Source organism: Platichthys flesus, chromosome 4 (assembly GCF_949316205.1).
Source record: "Platichthys flesus chromosome 4, fPlaFle2.1, whole genome shotgun sequence".
NCBI lineage: Eukaryota > Metazoa > Chordata > Actinopteri > Pleuronectiformes > Pleuronectidae > Platichthys > Platichthys flesus.
In genome coordinates, this window is record NC_084948.1 from 19,877,162 (window position 1) to 19,894,655 (window position 17,494).

General features: G+C 40.8%; 2 protein-coding genes across 2 annotated transcripts; one reads left to right on the plus strand and one right to left on the minus strand.

Annotated features, from left to right (window-relative positions):
* Nucleotides 1–5,710: 5,710 nt before the first annotated feature.
* On the plus strand, nt 5,711–10,011 carry LOC133951853 (extracellular calcium-sensing receptor-like). Its single transcript, XM_062386062.1, has 9 exons — nt 5,711–5,880; nt 5,972–6,266; nt 6,467–6,553; nt 6,743–7,012; nt 7,217–7,423; nt 7,504–7,779; nt 8,361–8,588; nt 8,687–8,810; nt 9,101–10,011. The coding sequence occupies exons 1-9, from the start codon at nt 5,771–5,773 to the stop codon at nt 10,009–10,011; spliced, it is 2,508 nt and encodes an 835-aa protein (XP_062242046.1). The 5' UTR covers nt 5,711–5,770.
* Nucleotides 10,012–11,525: 1,514 nt separating this feature from the next.
* LOC133951846 (extracellular calcium-sensing receptor-like) lies at nt 11,526–16,441 on the minus strand. Its single transcript, XM_062386053.1, has 8 exons — nt 16,335–16,441; nt 15,273–15,573; nt 14,894–15,183; nt 14,353–14,648; nt 13,564–13,769; nt 13,251–13,472; nt 13,043–13,166; nt 11,526–12,430 (listed from the first exon to the last, which is right to left on the minus strand). The coding sequence occupies exons 1-8, from the start codon at nt 16,439–16,441 to the stop codon at nt 11,526–11,528; spliced, it is 2,451 nt and encodes an 816-aa protein (XP_062242037.1).
* Between the last annotated feature and the right edge of the window lie 1,053 nt (nt 16,442–17,494).

The following is a 17,494-nucleotide window of genomic DNA, read 5'->3' on the forward strand; positions in this document are numbered from 1 at the left end:
CAAATATTCACACAAACTAGGTGAAGAACTTGTGTGATGTCATACTAGGATTCATTCTTGTTGATCAAATGTTTCTTGGTGTTCTTTTCGGGCTTAAACAATATGAAGTAACACTTTGGAGCAAATATACACAGAATTAATCCAAAGCTGCTGGCAAATATTTCCACAGCCACAGTGAATTTACCAGGAGAGCTGACGTAAACTGGAATAAAAGTGATCCAGACCGCACAGAAGATCAACATGCTGAACGTTATGAGCTTTGCCTAATTAAAATGATCAGGTAGCTTCCGAGCTAGGACGGAGGATGAATCCCAGGACCTCATGGATGGAGAGAAACTCCACAGGCTTAGGGAGACACGTGTTTCTCTCTGCGTTGGGCCAGAACTCGTCAGAGCAGGGGATGCAATCAGGAGAATCTGACAAAATAAAGAAAGAAAAACACTTTCAGCTGCCTTATATTTGATGTTAACTTTATAAAATGGGGGAGAGCGTGGCCTAGGGGATAGAGCGGGTGCTCTGCAACAAGACGGTTGCCAGTCTTTCCCATCTGCATGCATAAGTGTCCTTGGCAAGATACTGAACCCCTAAATGGCCCCTCATAAATGTTGAGTGTACTAAAAATGTAAGTCGCTTTGGACGAAAGCGTCAGCTAAAATGACATGTAATGTAAAATGACATGTAATGAAACTGACTTTACCTGTATTAATATGCATAAAAAGAAATTAATGAATATGATATTATTATAGAATTATGTTGTATTGTGCTGTGCCATTATAATTATACATCATTATAATTATTATTGCTATGATATCACTGCACAAAATAGAAGATAAATAATCATACATTTCACCTATGATTATTTATCTTCTATTTTTCACTTGTTTAATATCTCTTTCATTATAACCTTGTACCTTATTATATTTTCAGCTTCATATTTATACCTTAGATCAGGGGTCTTCAACGTTTTTCAGGCCAAGGACCCCCAAACTGAGCAAGAGATGGAGCAGGGACCCCCTACTATATATGTATATATACAGTAGGGGAGAGCGGGGTAATGTGGGAAATTTTTTACATTTGCTTCCCTCTAGGTGAGCTAAAATGATATATCATTAAAATTGACACATTTCCCATTAATTCAGGATGTTTTCTAGCAATGGAAATGATCAGAATGTCTTCAGGACAAAGGGCAGTGAAAATATGATTGTTTTAAAAAAAGTGGTCTTGTGTCCCACTTTACCCCCAGCTACGGGGTAAAGTGGTCCACTTACTTTTTCCACTTTAAAACTACCAAAACAACACATGTTGTAATAGTTAAAATCCCGACAGCTAGATTGCCAACCACTAATATAGGACTAGTAACAGAATCATGGGGATTGGTCAATTAAGCACATTTATGATTATTATGATTCATGAGATCTCTTGCACACCCTAGCTTAACGGCACATTGTTTCTCTGTCCAATTGGCAGGGACTGGGATATTGTTTTTCTCTGCGTATTCAAATGCCAGTTCACGGCACTTAACTGGAGCAAGGCCATGGAACTGGTCAGCTAGTTGTTTCAAGTGTTTGGTTCCTCCTCCATCTCATTTGTGAATATTCTCTTTACCTCAGCTACTGCACCCCAAGCTACTGATTTTACTTTCCCTTTCTCTTTCTTCTTTATGAATCTTTTGAGGGTTGTCTTATAAATATTTCTATCCCTTCCAGCTTTTCTTAAGGACTTCTTTCCTTCATGACCTCAGCGGCTGCACTCTCCATCTCTGCGAGGGGTGTTTGGCCCCAGGTTGTTTTCGTGGCGTATAGTTTCTTGGCATGATGGCTTTTCTACAATGTTTATGACATTAAAAATAAAACATATATAATGTAATATAACACTTGAATATGTTTAAGACTAAACTTAACTTGTGCTTCATGGTGGGGTAAAGTGAGACAGTGTCTTAGCCACCGTTTTAGAAAAAACAACATCTCTTAGCAATTCAGGCTAATCTTCAGCTAGCATCAACCACATGGTTTTGGTTATTAAAGTAATTCACACATTCGTGTTTTATTTTATTAACTTCCAATTTCCACACAACACAACTGATCGTGTCACTTATGTTCTATGAGAAAAAAAACAAGTCAGCACAACTTCCTCACTCTGGTTCAGCCTGCAGTTGAATTCACTCTCCCAGAACTCAGTCAGCACCGGGGACGCAGACACTTTGGTCAGGGGCAGATCCAGCAGGAAGTCCCTCAGGCCAGGGATAACAGCTTGCTGGATGCCAATTCCGATGGCCCCGGCACAGAAGGAGAACCTCAGCAGCTGTGAGTCAGTCACCCAGGCCTCGCTTCCCAACCACTGACGAGCACCTTTATAACCCGTCGATGTCCGATTGATTTAATGGCCGTACAGACCACCTACGCCTCCGTCTCCTCTCCAGTCGCTTTTCCTGATGGCTAATTATAAGAAGTTGCTCTTCAATGTCCATCAGCTCCATCTCAATCAATTGTTGTTCGGTTGGAATCGTGAATACACTCTCTGCCATGGTTCACCGTGTAAACAGTCAACAACGATTGCCACACCCACAAAGAAGGCGTCTCTCAGGTCGTCTTCGACAAAAAGCATTACTCCGCCTAGTGTTCTGGCGCGGAATTGCTTTGTAAGATGCGCAATGGTTGGGGAAGCATGAATGACAACTAGTCTTGCGCCACAGCGACGCCGAAGCGCCGCTGTTATCAGCCTGCAGTAAAAACGGCATTTAATAATTTTTTTCAAGCATATACTTACTTGTTGCTCCAAAATTAACTGCAACAACGTCCCTACATGTGTCATTTTTAGTCTTGTCTTTATACAACATGTTCCGAGGATCATACAACTCACTGTACTTCTCCACTTCAATTATTAATTTAATGTCATCCATGTTGAACTTCTCCGCTGTTTGCTCCGTTAAATGTTGGGTGTCGAGGGTTAATTACGTATTCTCCACTCAAACCTATGTGGAGAATACGTAGCCACCCTCTCTCTCTCTTTTTATCTTTATGCTTGTGAGGCTGTAGTGGATGGGCAGAGGAGGACATTTAATAATGTGGTTGTAAAAGTGGTAAAATTAAAACTCCTGGACAACAGAATGTGAATTCAAAGTATGGGATACTTGATCATTTAGATCATATAAAATATATCGTCAATATCGTTTAAAATCATTCTTCAGTGTGTTTCCTGTCTCGATACGCTATCGTCAAGCGGAGAAATTTGACACAACGCCGAAACGATCGCTGCACGGCGCGAGGCAGCCGCGGCGCAACGCTACGCTTCAGCGTCCGGTGTGTTCAGTACAACGATTTAACATTGGAGTGGATGGGAGCCAGAGGATTGGCGCTGCGCTTACGCCTCGCTTCCGCGTCCGGTGTGAACCCAGCTTCAGAGTACTCCACGCAGATGCCCTCTCTGTGCGCTGCGTCCAGGAATGACTGCATGCCGTTGTTGCCATAGTCCGAATCCGATGCACAGCACCGATCCACGTCCAGCCGAAGTGTTTGACCAGTTTGGCCAGTGCGTTGGCCTGGAACTGGTCACTGGGAATCGTCCTGAAGAAACTCAGGTACTGCTTCTTGTTGGAGAGGCAAGCACACGTGGCAAAGTGGCTCACCTGGAGCAACACAGTGGGATTCTTCATCTCCAAAAACAACTGTGAATAGCACTGGTTTATAATGAATGAATTGAGTAGAAACACAAATAGATTTACTTGAGGGATGTTGAAGGGCCCGAAGACGCGCAACATGCTGATGGATGGCATGGAGCCAGACTCGCCAACAATGGCCATCACCATTCCGGACTGGGAGCAGTTGTGGTCGTTGCCGAGGCTGAACTCGGCGTTGGCGAGCTGTAAGGCCAGACGCGCCGCCATCGGCACCGAGGCACACGAGTCATAGATGTGGTGACCGAGCTTGATGCCCGGCAGCAGGTTCGAGCTGTTGTTGATCTCCTCGATGGCGAAGATCATGGCACGGGCGAAGCGCAGCTCGCGGGAGTCACTGCTGCACATGCACACATGTATGTAAGCATGTTGGAGTATATCACATGCCTAAGAATAATACTAATAATATGAACGGGAGTACTACCACTCCTACTTATAGTTATAATAATATTCACAATTATCATCATAGCCTATAACGAAAAAGTTACAGGCATAATAATTATACAAATAGTACCAGTACTAATGAAAATAGTACTGCTAGTACGACTAGTACTACTACTACCACAACAACTCAAAATAATTATAATTATAATAATAACTTACTTTTACCAAATCAAAAACAAGAACATCATACGCCTTCATATATAACATCATAATAAGAATAGCCAAATAATTTTACTTCTGCTACAAATACTATTACTAATACTATTAATTTATACTACTATTAATAAGAATAATATCTACAATTTAGGGACATACCAGTCAAAAATTCACAAGAGATTTAATGCATGTCAATAGTCAACTATTTTCACACAACTAATGACTTTTAAATTCATATTCATCTGTTCTTATTCTGTGAAATATTAATAAAAAAGATATTGAAAACAATTGTTTTCATTTAAGAATCATATATCATAATATTTTCTCCTATAGCCATACATTTATAATATAATACATTTAACTTGATGTAAAAAATTAAAACAACAATATTTTAACCTCATTATACAAATTTAAAACATTCATGTCCCCACACAGCCCAACATCCTTTTATTCCCCACCTCTCTCTGTTATACAAACCTCCCCGTGCACCTCAGAGGCTCAGGCAACGTGGTGTAGTTATACTTCACTGTGTGCATGGAGTAGTGAATGGAGAAAACCCCCCCAACCACAAAGTCCCCGTCCATTGAGAAGGCAGGTGGATGAGCCGTATCCTGCAGCTTACACTTGATCCCAGCCCGGTTTAAACCAAGAGCAGAGTTCAGCTCAAACAAAACCAGAGCCCACATGAGGCAAACATTTGTTCCCTGTGAAATTAGTGAAAATTTCCCAAAACACTTAAGCTCACATTGTTAGACGAGCTGGGTGGAAAAAAGTCTGATCATCACTTTCACCGGATCCACAACTAAATTGAATATTTCCTTTCCTTGGCTCATGTCCCATCATTCCACAAAGCTTTGTTAAAACCTGTATAATGGTTTTTCATATAAGATGCTAAAATCGATTCCCCTCTACAAGGAGGTTTATTATAGTGAGAGGGAAAAAAATCCCCATTCAGAAAAGCATAGACACCAAAGGTTCACTTAAACCCGATATGACACCGTCTCAATTTAATGAGAAGCACTTAATGCCCTTGATTTTTCTTGTCTTTAATCTCCTTTGTCATTCATACTTTTTAATATACATTAAATGACAATTTACTGATCTCTCCACTCGAGATAGTTGGTGACCGAGAGATAGAAAGTCAGGATGACCTCCAACTTCACAAATGCAAAATAATTCAAATCAAAGTGCGTGAATTATCAAATCACGTGTATAAATTTGATATGAGCTTTCCCTCCCCTAAATATCTGCCCAAGCCCTGGTGGGCGGGATGAAACTATAAAGAAAATCCCCCTGCATATAAAATCAAGCTCTCCTGCGTTAACATCAGAGATGGGGTTGGAGGGACGGATGGCAGTAATGGGGCCATTTCTAGACAAATTTTTCTCCTTTCACGGCTTCTCATTGTTGATTATGTTCCCTTCCTCCCTTTTCTCGTCTGAGTCTTCCTCTCACTCCTCATCCTGTAAGATCAGGAGGCAGTTTTATCTCAATGGGATGCACAAGCCTGGTGATGTGATTCTGGGTGGGTTGTTTGAAGTCCACTACACCTCCGTGTTCCCTGAGCTGACGTTCACCTCAGAGCCGACTCAGCTCAGCTGCCAGGGGCAAGTCTCACACTCCTGCACAATTCAACAGTTGTATCATATCAACATATATAACTTCACAGCTGGTTAATTGTGTCTGTTTATGTGCTAGCTTTGACCCTCCAGCCTTCAGACATGCCATGACCATGGCCTTTGCTATCGAAGAGATCAACAGAAGCGCTGACCTGCTGCCTAATGTGACTCTGGGATACAGTCTGTACGATAACTGTGCCACGCTGGTGATTGGATTCAGTGCCGCGTTGTCTCTGGCCAGCGGTCGAGAGGAGGACTATCTGCTTCAGAAGGCCTGTGTGGGGCCTCCTCCAGTCCTGGGGATTGTGGGTGATTCCTTTTCAACGTTTTCTATCGCCACCTCTGATGTGATAGGTTTATTCAAACTGCCCATTGTAAGTTTCTTTTCAGTCTTAGCTTTGCTTTCAATGCCCAATTTGAATAAATCTGAAATGTAAAAAAGTGTGATTATGACATGTACATTGTATTGCAACGACTTTTTTAATTTAATTAATTATTTAATTAATTCTGCTGACTTGTATGAAAAGCAATGCTGTATGGATATATATATACATATGTTGCTGTTTTATAACAGGTGAGTTATTTTGCCACGTGTTCCTGCCTGAGTGACCGTCAAAGATTCCCGTCCTTCTTCAGGACAATACCAAGTGATGCTTTTCAGGTGAAACTCTATTTACAGATAACAATTACAAATTATGGATAACAGGAAGTTGTGTGCACATCAAAGAGTCCCCTGGATTAAAAATATGTTGCCTCAGACACAATACTGGATTTAAATGAAAGAGCACCTTAATAAGAATTTACTGAGAGATGTTGATCTTTGCACTCATCCCTCCCTCTGTTCACTTAGGTGCGTGCCATGATTCAGATACTCCAACATTTTGGCTGGACGTGGGCAGGCCTGCTGGTCAGTGATGATGACTACGGACTCCACATTTCCAGATCTTTTCAGCCTGAGTTGGCTGCGTCCGGTGGAGGTTGTCTGGCCTACACAGAGATCTTACCCTGGGGTGACGACCCAGTCAAACTGGGGAGGATTGTGGAGGTGATGAAGAAATCCACAGCTCGTGTGGTCATCGTGTTTGCACATCAGATCCATATGATACAGTTAATGAAAGAGGTATTTACTTATCTAACTCTTGTGATTACTTAAGATTTGAGAGTCAACCTCATTTTAAATCGTGCATGTGTCTCTTACTAAGTGTATTACACTGGTTTGAGTTTTGTATTTTCTATATTTTATAATTGTTCTGTGCTACAAAGTAAATTAAAGCTGTGGTTCATAAGTCTGAAAAAAATATATTCAGTATAATGCAATGCACAGGTGGTGAGGCAGAATGTGAAAGGCTTGCAGTGGATGGCCAGTGAAGCCTGGACATCAGCTGCTGTGCTGCAGTCCCCTGACCTCATGCCTTACCTGGGCGGAACACTGGGCATCGCCATCCGTCGGGGAGAAATACCAGGACTCAGGGACTTTCTGTTACACATCCGTCCTGACAGAGAAAACAACACTAACATTGGAAATAGCATGGTGAGATTATAATCTTACAAGCAGATCTATCATTATATAATGATGAAATACTTTGATTTCAGCCTCTAAATGCATTTCAGGTGAGACAGTTTTGGGAACACACATTTCAGTGTAGATTTGCTCCAGCTCCGGCAGCTTGGATGGAAGTAGCAGGAGTGTTGTGCACTGGGGATGAAGACATAGAGAATGTGGAGACAGAGTTTCTAGATGTCTCTAACCTCCGGCCTGAGTACAATATCTACAAGGCAGTGTATGCTCTGGCGTACGCGCTCGATGACTTGCTGCGCTGTGAGCCAGGGGGAGGACCTTTCAGTAGCCACAGCTGTGCTGCTGTGCAAAGCCTGCAGCCATGGCAGGTGTGAAATTTACACTTAACCCTTTGTTAAACTGATCCCCCATGTTTGACACTTTGATATTATAAACTGTCAAATGAAGAGGCCTGGTAGCGTTTACTCTTATTTTCTTTTAGTAAAACAAAAAATATTTAATACCAGAAATCACAATACGAAATACACAATATTCACTTTATTTGTCAAAGCATGGAATTCATTAGACACACTAGATAACAGTCCCCTAAATTTGGCTTTATTTGTATATTCTGAATATCCATTTATTATTCTCTGGGAAAATTAGGGATCATTCCTGATCCAGAAATGTATTTTTTCTTCTTCTAACTCCAACTCCAAGTTTTGTGATAATCGTAAGTCATTATGCAATCTTGCTTTCAAACAAACCAACCAACAAATGATTAGGGGTTAAAAATCTGTAATCTATGGCACAGGTAATTGAAGGAAAAGATTGAATTGTATTTTTCATGTGTTGAGGAAACTATAGTTTGTATGACTACATTTTTTAATTCCGAAAACTTATATATAATCATGGAGAACTTATGTTCTCCATGATTATATATAAATCTTCTGTTTTCTCCCCATTGTAGCTTATGTATTACTTGGAGAAGGTCAACTTCACCACACCATTTGGTGATGAAGTGTCATTTGATGAAAACGGCGATGCCTTACCGATCTATGACATCATGAACTGGCAGTGGCTTCCTGATGGAAGAACTAAAGTTCACCTTGTGGGTGAGGTTAAGAAATCCGCCACTAAAGGTGAAGAACTCACACTTCATGACGAGAAGATCTTCTGGAACTTTGAATCCAAACAGGTTTTATATATTTGTTGTGGTTTATGCTCTTGTTTAATATGGCATGGGATATTAATATCAAAGTGTTTAGAATAACTGTTTTATGATGATGACTGCAGGCTCCTCGGTCAGTCTGCAGTGAGAGCTGTACTCCAGGAACCCGCATGGCCAGAAAGAAGGGGGAACCTGTGTGCTGTTTTGACTGTGTCCCTTGTTCTGAGGGAGAGTTCACAAATGAAACAGGTTGGCATCAGTCCAATGTTATTCAATACTATCATATATTATCCATCCATCCATCCATTTATCATCTGTACTGCTTTAGGGGTGGAGGGAGGGGCTGGAGCCAATCCCAGTGGACATGGGGTACATCCTTTACTGAAAACAGACCAACTTTAAAAAGCACACACATGAATTAAATGATATTAACATAATTTCTAACTTTATTTCAAAGAACTTAAGTCAAGTAAGTGTTACATGTAACAAAATTTCTTGCGGAAAAAAGAGAATTTCCTTTTTTTTTAATTTTTTCTTAGACTCCATGGAGTGCAGCAGCTGTCCAGAAGATTTCTGGTCCAGCCCCCAGCGTGACCACTGTGTTCCAAAGAAAACAGAGTTCCTCTCCTACCATGAACCTCTGGGTATCTGCCTGACCACCGCCTCCCTGCTGGGCACGATTTTCTCTGCTGTCGTCCTGGGTATCTTCATCCATCACCGCAGCACCCCCATGGTGCGTGCAAACAATTCAGAACTCAGCTTCCTACTCTTGGTTTCACTGAAGTTATGTTTCCTTTGCTCTTTGCTGTTCATCGGGCGACCCAGAGCATGGACCTGCCAGCTGAGACATGCGGCATTTGGCATCAGCTTTGTGCTTTGTGTGTCGTGTATCCTGGTTAAAACCATGGTGGTGCTGGCGGTGTTCAAGGCCTCCAAGCCAGGAGGGGGAGCAACTCTGAAGTGGTTTGGCTCTGTGCAGCAGAGAGGGACAGTTCTGGTTCTTACTTCTGTTCAAGCAGCAATCTGCACTGCCTGGCTTGTGTCTGCTTCACCAGCTCCACATAAAAACACCCAGTATCACAATGACAAGATAGTGTATGAGTGTGTAGTCGGCTCCACGATCGGCTTCGCAGTGTTGCTTGGCTACATTGGATTACTAGCTGTGCTCAGCTTCCTGTTAGCTTTTCTGGCGAGGAATCTCCCTGACAACTTCAACGAGGCCAAACTCATCACATTCAGCATGTTGATCTTCTGCATAGTGTGGGTAGCCTTCGTTCCTGCTTATGTCAACTCACCAGGCAAATACGCAGATGCAGTGGAGGTATTTGCCATCCTGGCCTCTAGTTTTGGCCTCTTGGTGGCGCTGTTTGGACCCAAATGTTACATCATCCTATTGAGACCAGAGAGGAACACAAAGAAAGCCATCTTGAGTCGAGGCCACACAAAGTGACAAAATGAACTCTTGAGATAAATCTGTGAAAAAATCGTATCCTCTCTGTGTTTTTTAATCCCACCGAGATTATCAGATTAGTAAAGCAATAAAGATGTGTTTATTAAAAAGACTGACACGGTGTATATTATTATGTTTAAATAAAGTGGTCTTTTCTTGAATTATGTATTTGTTAATTCCCTGGGACAAGAACATTGTTGACAGTAATGCTTTAAGAAGAAATAAAGAAATTTTCAACTTTACTTTTTTCAGTAACTACTTACTATTTACTTACAACAAACAAATAAAATTACTTAAATTTCAGCAGGCCCGCTACTCATTACTTATGTCTTTGATAACTACAGGCTTACAAACGGACACGTCATCTGACTTCATAAGTGAATCTGTGGATCAGTGTTAGCCCACACAGATTGGCGAAGCCGATCGTGGAGCCGAATACACGCTTATTGTAAGTTGCTTTGGATAAAAGTGTCAGCTAAATGAAATGTAATGTAATGTAATTTCACGTAATACACAGTCTAATTTAAGTGGTTTCTTCTCGACATGTCTTTTCCTTCCTCAAAGCAGGTGACAAAAATATACAACTCAGTTGTCGTCTATATGAGAACTTTACCTACATCAGTGTCCAGAAATCGTTGTCAACTAAAAACATGGCTATTATAATCTTTGTTCCACTATTTACGTCATCATAGTTATAATAGTGACCATTGGTGGAAGGTAAACAAGTACAAATACCTTGTTACTGTTTGGACCTGGTATTTGCTAACCACAGTTTGGCCTCCGCCAGGGCCGTGACCAACTCTGGCAGGTCCAATCCGAGGACCTCACTAAACCATCCAATTGGTAGTAGCGATGTATGTAGAAAGGGCAGGGACTTAATCAACACGAGCACATCCCCCATCCATTTATTCCCTTTAGAATTATCCCGTTGCTCATGCAGGAACTCGGTTCAGTTCAGTCTTTATTATTCGGTTGAAAATTTGACACAAAAACTAGACTTGGTCCAGAGATTTTGTCTTCTCTGTACTAGCCCTGTGCAGGTTTTTAACAAAAGAGGAAAACTATCCTATTATGTGTGCCTAGAACTTGTTTCCTTTAACTGAGTTATCATAAGGGGCATTGTGTGTCATTCCTGCTACTGATTATAAATATGAATACAGACCATTTACCAAATACAGACCATAATTATTAACCGACCAGGCTTCTTGGCCTCCTGGTGGAACTGTTAGGACCCGAATGTAGAATAATTCTGCTGAAACCAGAGAAACCTGAAGAAATAAGCAGTGTCTTCTACAAATGTGATGTCTGCTGTGCAATTTTTTTTATGTTATATAGTGAAGACCAAACCATTATTTTGCTAAACTTTGCTTAGTTTATTTCATATTTCCAGCATGAAATGTAAATTATTGTAAAATTTGAAACAAAAGATTTTAAATATCGTTCACAAAATTACAAAAATTCAAAAGCATGCAAATATTCACACAAACTAGGTGAAGAACTTGTGTGATGTCATACTAGGATTCATTTTTGTTCATCAAATGTTTCTTGGTGTTCTTTTCGGGCTTAAACAATATGATGTAACACTTTGGAGCAAATATACACAGAATTAATCCAAAGCTGGAGGCCAGGATGGCAAATATCTCCACAGCCACAGTGAATTTACCTGGAGAGCTGACGTAAGCTGGAATAAAAGTGATCCAGACGGCACAGAAGATCAACATGCTGAACGTTATTAGCTTTGCCTCATTAAAATTATCAGGTAGCTTCCGAGCTAGGACGGCTAACACGAAGCAAAAGAAAGCCAACAGGCCTATGTACCCGAGCACAGCCCAGAACCCAATGGCTGAACCTAACGCACATTCCAGGATGATTCTCTCCTTGTATGTGGTCAGGTTTTTCATTGGAAAAGGGGGACTGACAACCAACCAAATGATACATATTAGAACTTGAATAAAAGTGAAGGAAACCACAGTCATTCTTTGCTGCAGAGGGCCGAACCATTTCATGATGTTACGACCTGGAAGTGTTGCTTTAAATGCCATTAACACCACTATTGTTTTCACAAGGACACAAGAGATGCAAAGGACAAAGGTGATGCCGAACGCCGTGTGTCGCAGCATGCAGGACCACTCGGAGGGCGCTCCCATGAAAGTTAGTGAACATAAGAAACACAGAGTCAGCGAGAAGAGCAGCAGGAAGCTCAGCTCGGAGTTGTTCGCCCGAACGATCGGAGACGTCCTGTTACGAAAGAATACGGCTGCTGTTATGATGGCGAGAAACGCGCCGCCAACGGAGAATGCAGCCAGGATGATTCCCAGGACCTCATGGATGGAGAGAAACTCTACAGGCTTAGGGAGACACATGTTTTTCTCTGCGTTGGGCCAGAACTCGTCAGAGCAGGGGAAGCAATCAGGAGAATCTGAGAAAATAATTGAAGAAAAACACTTTCAGCAGCCTTATATTTGATGTAAACTTTATATAATGAACACTATGTGCTGGACAGAGGTAACGAAAACCAGACAATTTCAAAGTGTCCATAAAGGAAATGTTAAAATAAGTTTGGGAGGTGGAAGAAAACAATGATGGTTTGAAAGAAAACCACTACCAAATATAACAAGAAATAAAATATAAAAAAACTTCAATACTGTTTAATAATTAGTATAATATTAACAACTGATCACATTTTTAAGAATTTCCTTACAGCCAGACGAGAGATATCATGTTCAAGAAACCAAGATCATTATGAGGCCAAAGCTATGAGGCCACCAATGACCTTGACATCAGAGCTTTGGCTCCAAAATCAAATCAGTACGTCATTAAGTCCTAGTGAACATCTGGGCCAAATGTTAAAAGGATTTCCTAAAGGTATTCTTGAGATATGTGTTGACAATAATGGGACGTACATCAAATAACCCCAAAACATAATACTTCCAGTAGAGGCCCTTCTTCAGAACTGCTTTGTCCGAAATGTTACCTAGAAGTCGGTGGGTGCATCAACCGGTGTTGAACATTCCTTGTGTTTTTATTTCACCTGTAGCATTGCTTATCTCTCCCTCAGGACATGGTACACAGTCATAGCAGCAGATGGGTTTCCCTCTCTGCAGCACTTTACGGGTTCCTGCAGGGCAGCTGTCCGTGCACACTGAAGCAGGCACCTGTTACACAGTCACAAATAAACTCGCACCGATATCACACCATGGCTACACAGCTGACTTAAGTGTTCCCTTTTGGCTCCTCACTTGTGTGCCACCCTCCATCCACGTGAAGTTCCTGCTGATGTGGAATTCCTGTCCGACCGGCAGCGACGCATTGTAGTGCCCCACTGTCACCAACTCAATGCTGCCACTCGCTCTTCTTTGCCAGTTGACCAGCTCATATGTGGCCACCGGGTCTCCGTTTGCATCAAATGACACATCATAACCATTCTGTGAAAAACTGACTTTCTTCAGCTCAGTAAGAACCTGTGAACATGAAATGGAAGAATACAGGAAGTAAATAATGTAAAGTACATTTTCATATTGGGGCGTAAGTGACGTATTTGTTTGGACCGACCTGTTTGGACTCTATCCCGGTGAGTTTGTCACACTCTCTTGTAGAGTTAGTTTTCTGGCACACTGCGTTATGAATAGCATGAGCTATTGCATAAACGGCCTTGTACACCATGTTGGTGATGCGGAGCTGAGACGTGTCGGTGTACGGGCTCTGGAGCGTCTGTATGTCTTCAGTTCCATCACATAAACTCTCTCCTGATGCTCTACCTAAAAACATAACGAGGAGGAGACTTGGCTTTTTACTAATTATCATTTACATTTTGGAAAAAATCTGAATTACTTCCTTGAAACTATTATATATTATCATAGTTTTATGCTGTATTGTGCTGTTCCATTATAATTATATATCATTATAATTATTATTGCTATGATATAACTGCACATTATTATTAGTATGCAGCATGTACAATGTCAGTATTCTTTTAAATAACTTTATTATGTTCTTAATGTTCTCCATTCTTAAGTTTACGTTTCATCTATTTTTATTTATCTTATTTGTCTTTTATTTTTCACTTATTTAATATCTATTACATTATTACCTTGTACCTTATATTTTCAGCTTGCATATTTATAACTTATATATGTGAAATATTCTCTTATTTCAAATATTTCAACTCATATCAGTCATCTCATGTATTTTTCATGTATCTTTGATGTTAATTGTGAACCACAAATGAATAAACGTTAATTACCATGCAGCTCCTCAAATTGTGAAAATCAACCACACAATACAACTGATTGTTTCACTTATGTTCTATGAGAAAAAAACAAGTCAGCACAACTTCCTCACTCTGGTTCAGCCTGCAGTTGAATTCACTCTCCCAGAACTCAGTCAGCACCGGGGACGCAGACACTTTGGTCAGGGGCAGATCCAGCAGGAAGTCCCTCAGGCCGGGGATAACAGCTTGCTGGATGCCAATTCCGATGGCCCCGACACAGAAGGAGAACCTCAGCAGCTGTGAATCAGTCACCCATCCTTCGCTTCCTACCCACTGACGAGGAGGAGAAGGCTCCCGGGACAGCTCCTCCAACAGGATCCTCATGTCTCCAGTTGCTACGAAGGCCACAATAACTGTGGCTGTTGACCTGGAGAGATGATGTAATGCATGATGCACACAGTTAATATGGATAATGATTTTTTAAACCAGCAAAATGAGAACTTCAGTGTTTTGAAAGTAAAGATTTTCTTTTTTATTCAGGCTTATAAGATCAATAAAGAAAAAAACATGAATAGTCAGTTATTGTTCGGTATTATTACATTGTTTTGTATTTGCACTATCTTAATAAAATAATTTCCTATATTCTAATGTTGTGTGACTGAATATATTTACCTGCGGATCACTTCAGCCACTCTCTGGATCTTGCTACGCGGGTTGTTGCGGTAGAAAGACTCGGAGTACTCCACGCAGATGCCCTCTCTGTGCGCTGCATCCAGGAAAGACGCCATGCCATCGTTGCCATAGTCCGAATCCGAGCGCAAAGCACCGATCCACGTCCAGCCGAAGTGTTTGACCAGTTTGGCCAGCGCTAGGGCCTGGTACTTGTCACTGGGGATCGTCCTGAAGAAACTCGGGTACTGCTTCTTGTTGGAGAGGCAGGCGCACGTGGCAAAGTGGCTCACCTGGAGCAACACAGTGGTATTCTTCATATCAAAAACAACTGTGAATAGCACTGGTTTAATGAATTGTGTAGAAACACAAATAGATTTACTAGAGGGATGTTGAAGGGCCCGAGGACGCGCGACATGCTGATGGATGGCGTGGAGCCGGACTCGCCAACGATGGCCATCACCATTCCGGACTGGGAGCAGTTGTGGTCGTTGCCGAGGCTGAACTCCGGGTCCTGGCCGTTGGAGAGCTGGAAGGCCAGACGCACCGCCATCAGCACCCTGGCACAAGAGTCATAGATGTGGTAACCGAGCGTGACGTCTGGCAGCAGGTTTGAGCTGTTGTTGATCTCCTCAATGGCGAAGATCATGGCCCGTGAGAAGCGCAGCTCGCGGGGCAAGATGCTGCACATGCACACATGTATGAGAGCATGTTGGAGTTTACATAGGATGGGATCACATGTTTTAATGGGATAATCATAAGCCAAAGAATAACGCTAATAATACGAACAGGAGTACTTCTACTACTAATACTAATAGTTAAAATAATACTCAGAATTATTATCATAGCCTTATCATATTAACAGAAAACCACAGGCATAGTAATTGTACTAATAATACATATTATTATTAATACTAAGACAGCTACCAAGACTACGACAACAACTAATAATAATTATAATAATAAGTTGCTGTTACTAAGTGCTTCACACATAACACAAATTAAAAAGAATGACATCATAATTTATCATATATAACATCATAATAACAATAGCCCAAAAATACTTCTACTAGTACAAATACTATTACTAATACTACTAATATATACTCATATTGATCATAATAGTAACTACAATTTATAGTCCAAAATTCACAAAAGATTTAATGCATGACAATAGTCAACTATTTGAAAACAACTAATTTCCAAATTACTAATTTAATCTGTTCTTATTCTGTGAAATATTAATAAATGTTCAAATTCAAGAATCACAAATCATAATCTCTTCTTCTATAGCCACATTGTATACATTTTTTGTATAACACATGTAACTTAACATAAAGAAATGAAACCTGAAGATTTTGAGAAAAATATACAAATTTAAAACATTCATGACCCCACACAGCCCAACATCCTTTTATTCCCCACTTCTCTCTGTTATACAAACCTCCCCGTGCACCTCAGAGGCTCAGGCATCGTGGTGTAGTTATACTTCACTGTTTGCATGTATGGGTGAATGGAGAAAACCCCCCCAACCACATAGTCCCCGTCCATTGAGAAGGCAGGTGGATGAGCCGTATCCTGCAGCTTACACTTGATCCCAGCCCCGTTCAAACCAAGAGCAGAGTTCAGACAAAACAAACCCAGAGCCCATACAAGGCAAACAAAGAGAACTGAGATCCCCATTATCCCCTAAGTATGTGCATGTGGGCAATAAGTGTGTAATCACTGCTTTATATAGCTTTTCAGACTAAAGATTCCCTCCTACTGTACGTCATTTTACTGTACATCACAGAGAGGATGTCCTTGCTGTGTCCTTTTCTGTTCCTTAGCCTTATGTACTTTATTACCCCCACTGAGTATCTCTGTTTCTCTTCTACTCTTGTTAAATTACCATTTAAAACAAACAAGGGTCAACAGTCCCCTTTACATTCAGTCGAGCCATACAACATTTAACACATTCTGGAAACCTGTTCAATGGTTTTTCATATAAGCTGCTAAAAAACAGACAAATGGACAGGGGCGAAAGTATAACCTCCTCGGTGGAGGTAACTAGGCAACCACATAATTAAAACAAATACCCAAAACAGAATCTAACTTAAAATATAGTATGATACATGCAACTCAAAACACAGTGATTCAAACAATAATTGAAAGGAAATGAATAAATAACATAAGTAATTATTTTTAATTTGAATTGGTTTGTATGAAATTCTGAAAACTTTTGCGCAATCAACATGTTCTCCATAATGATATATAAATCTTCTGTTTTCTCCCCATTGTAGCTTATGTATTACTTGGAGAAGGTCAACTTCACCACACCATTTGGTGATGAATTGTCATTTGATGAAAACAGCGATGCCTTTCCGATCTATGACATCATGAAATGTCAGTGGCTTCCTGATGGAGGATCTCAGGTTCACCTTGTGGGTGAGGTTAAAAAATCAGCCACTAAAGGTGAATAACTCACACTTCATGACGAAAAGATCTTCTGGAACTTTGAATCCAAACAGGTTAAATATATTTGTTGTGGTTTATGTTCTTGTTTAATATGGCATGGGATATTAATATCAAATGGTGTAGTATAACTGTTTTATGATAATGACT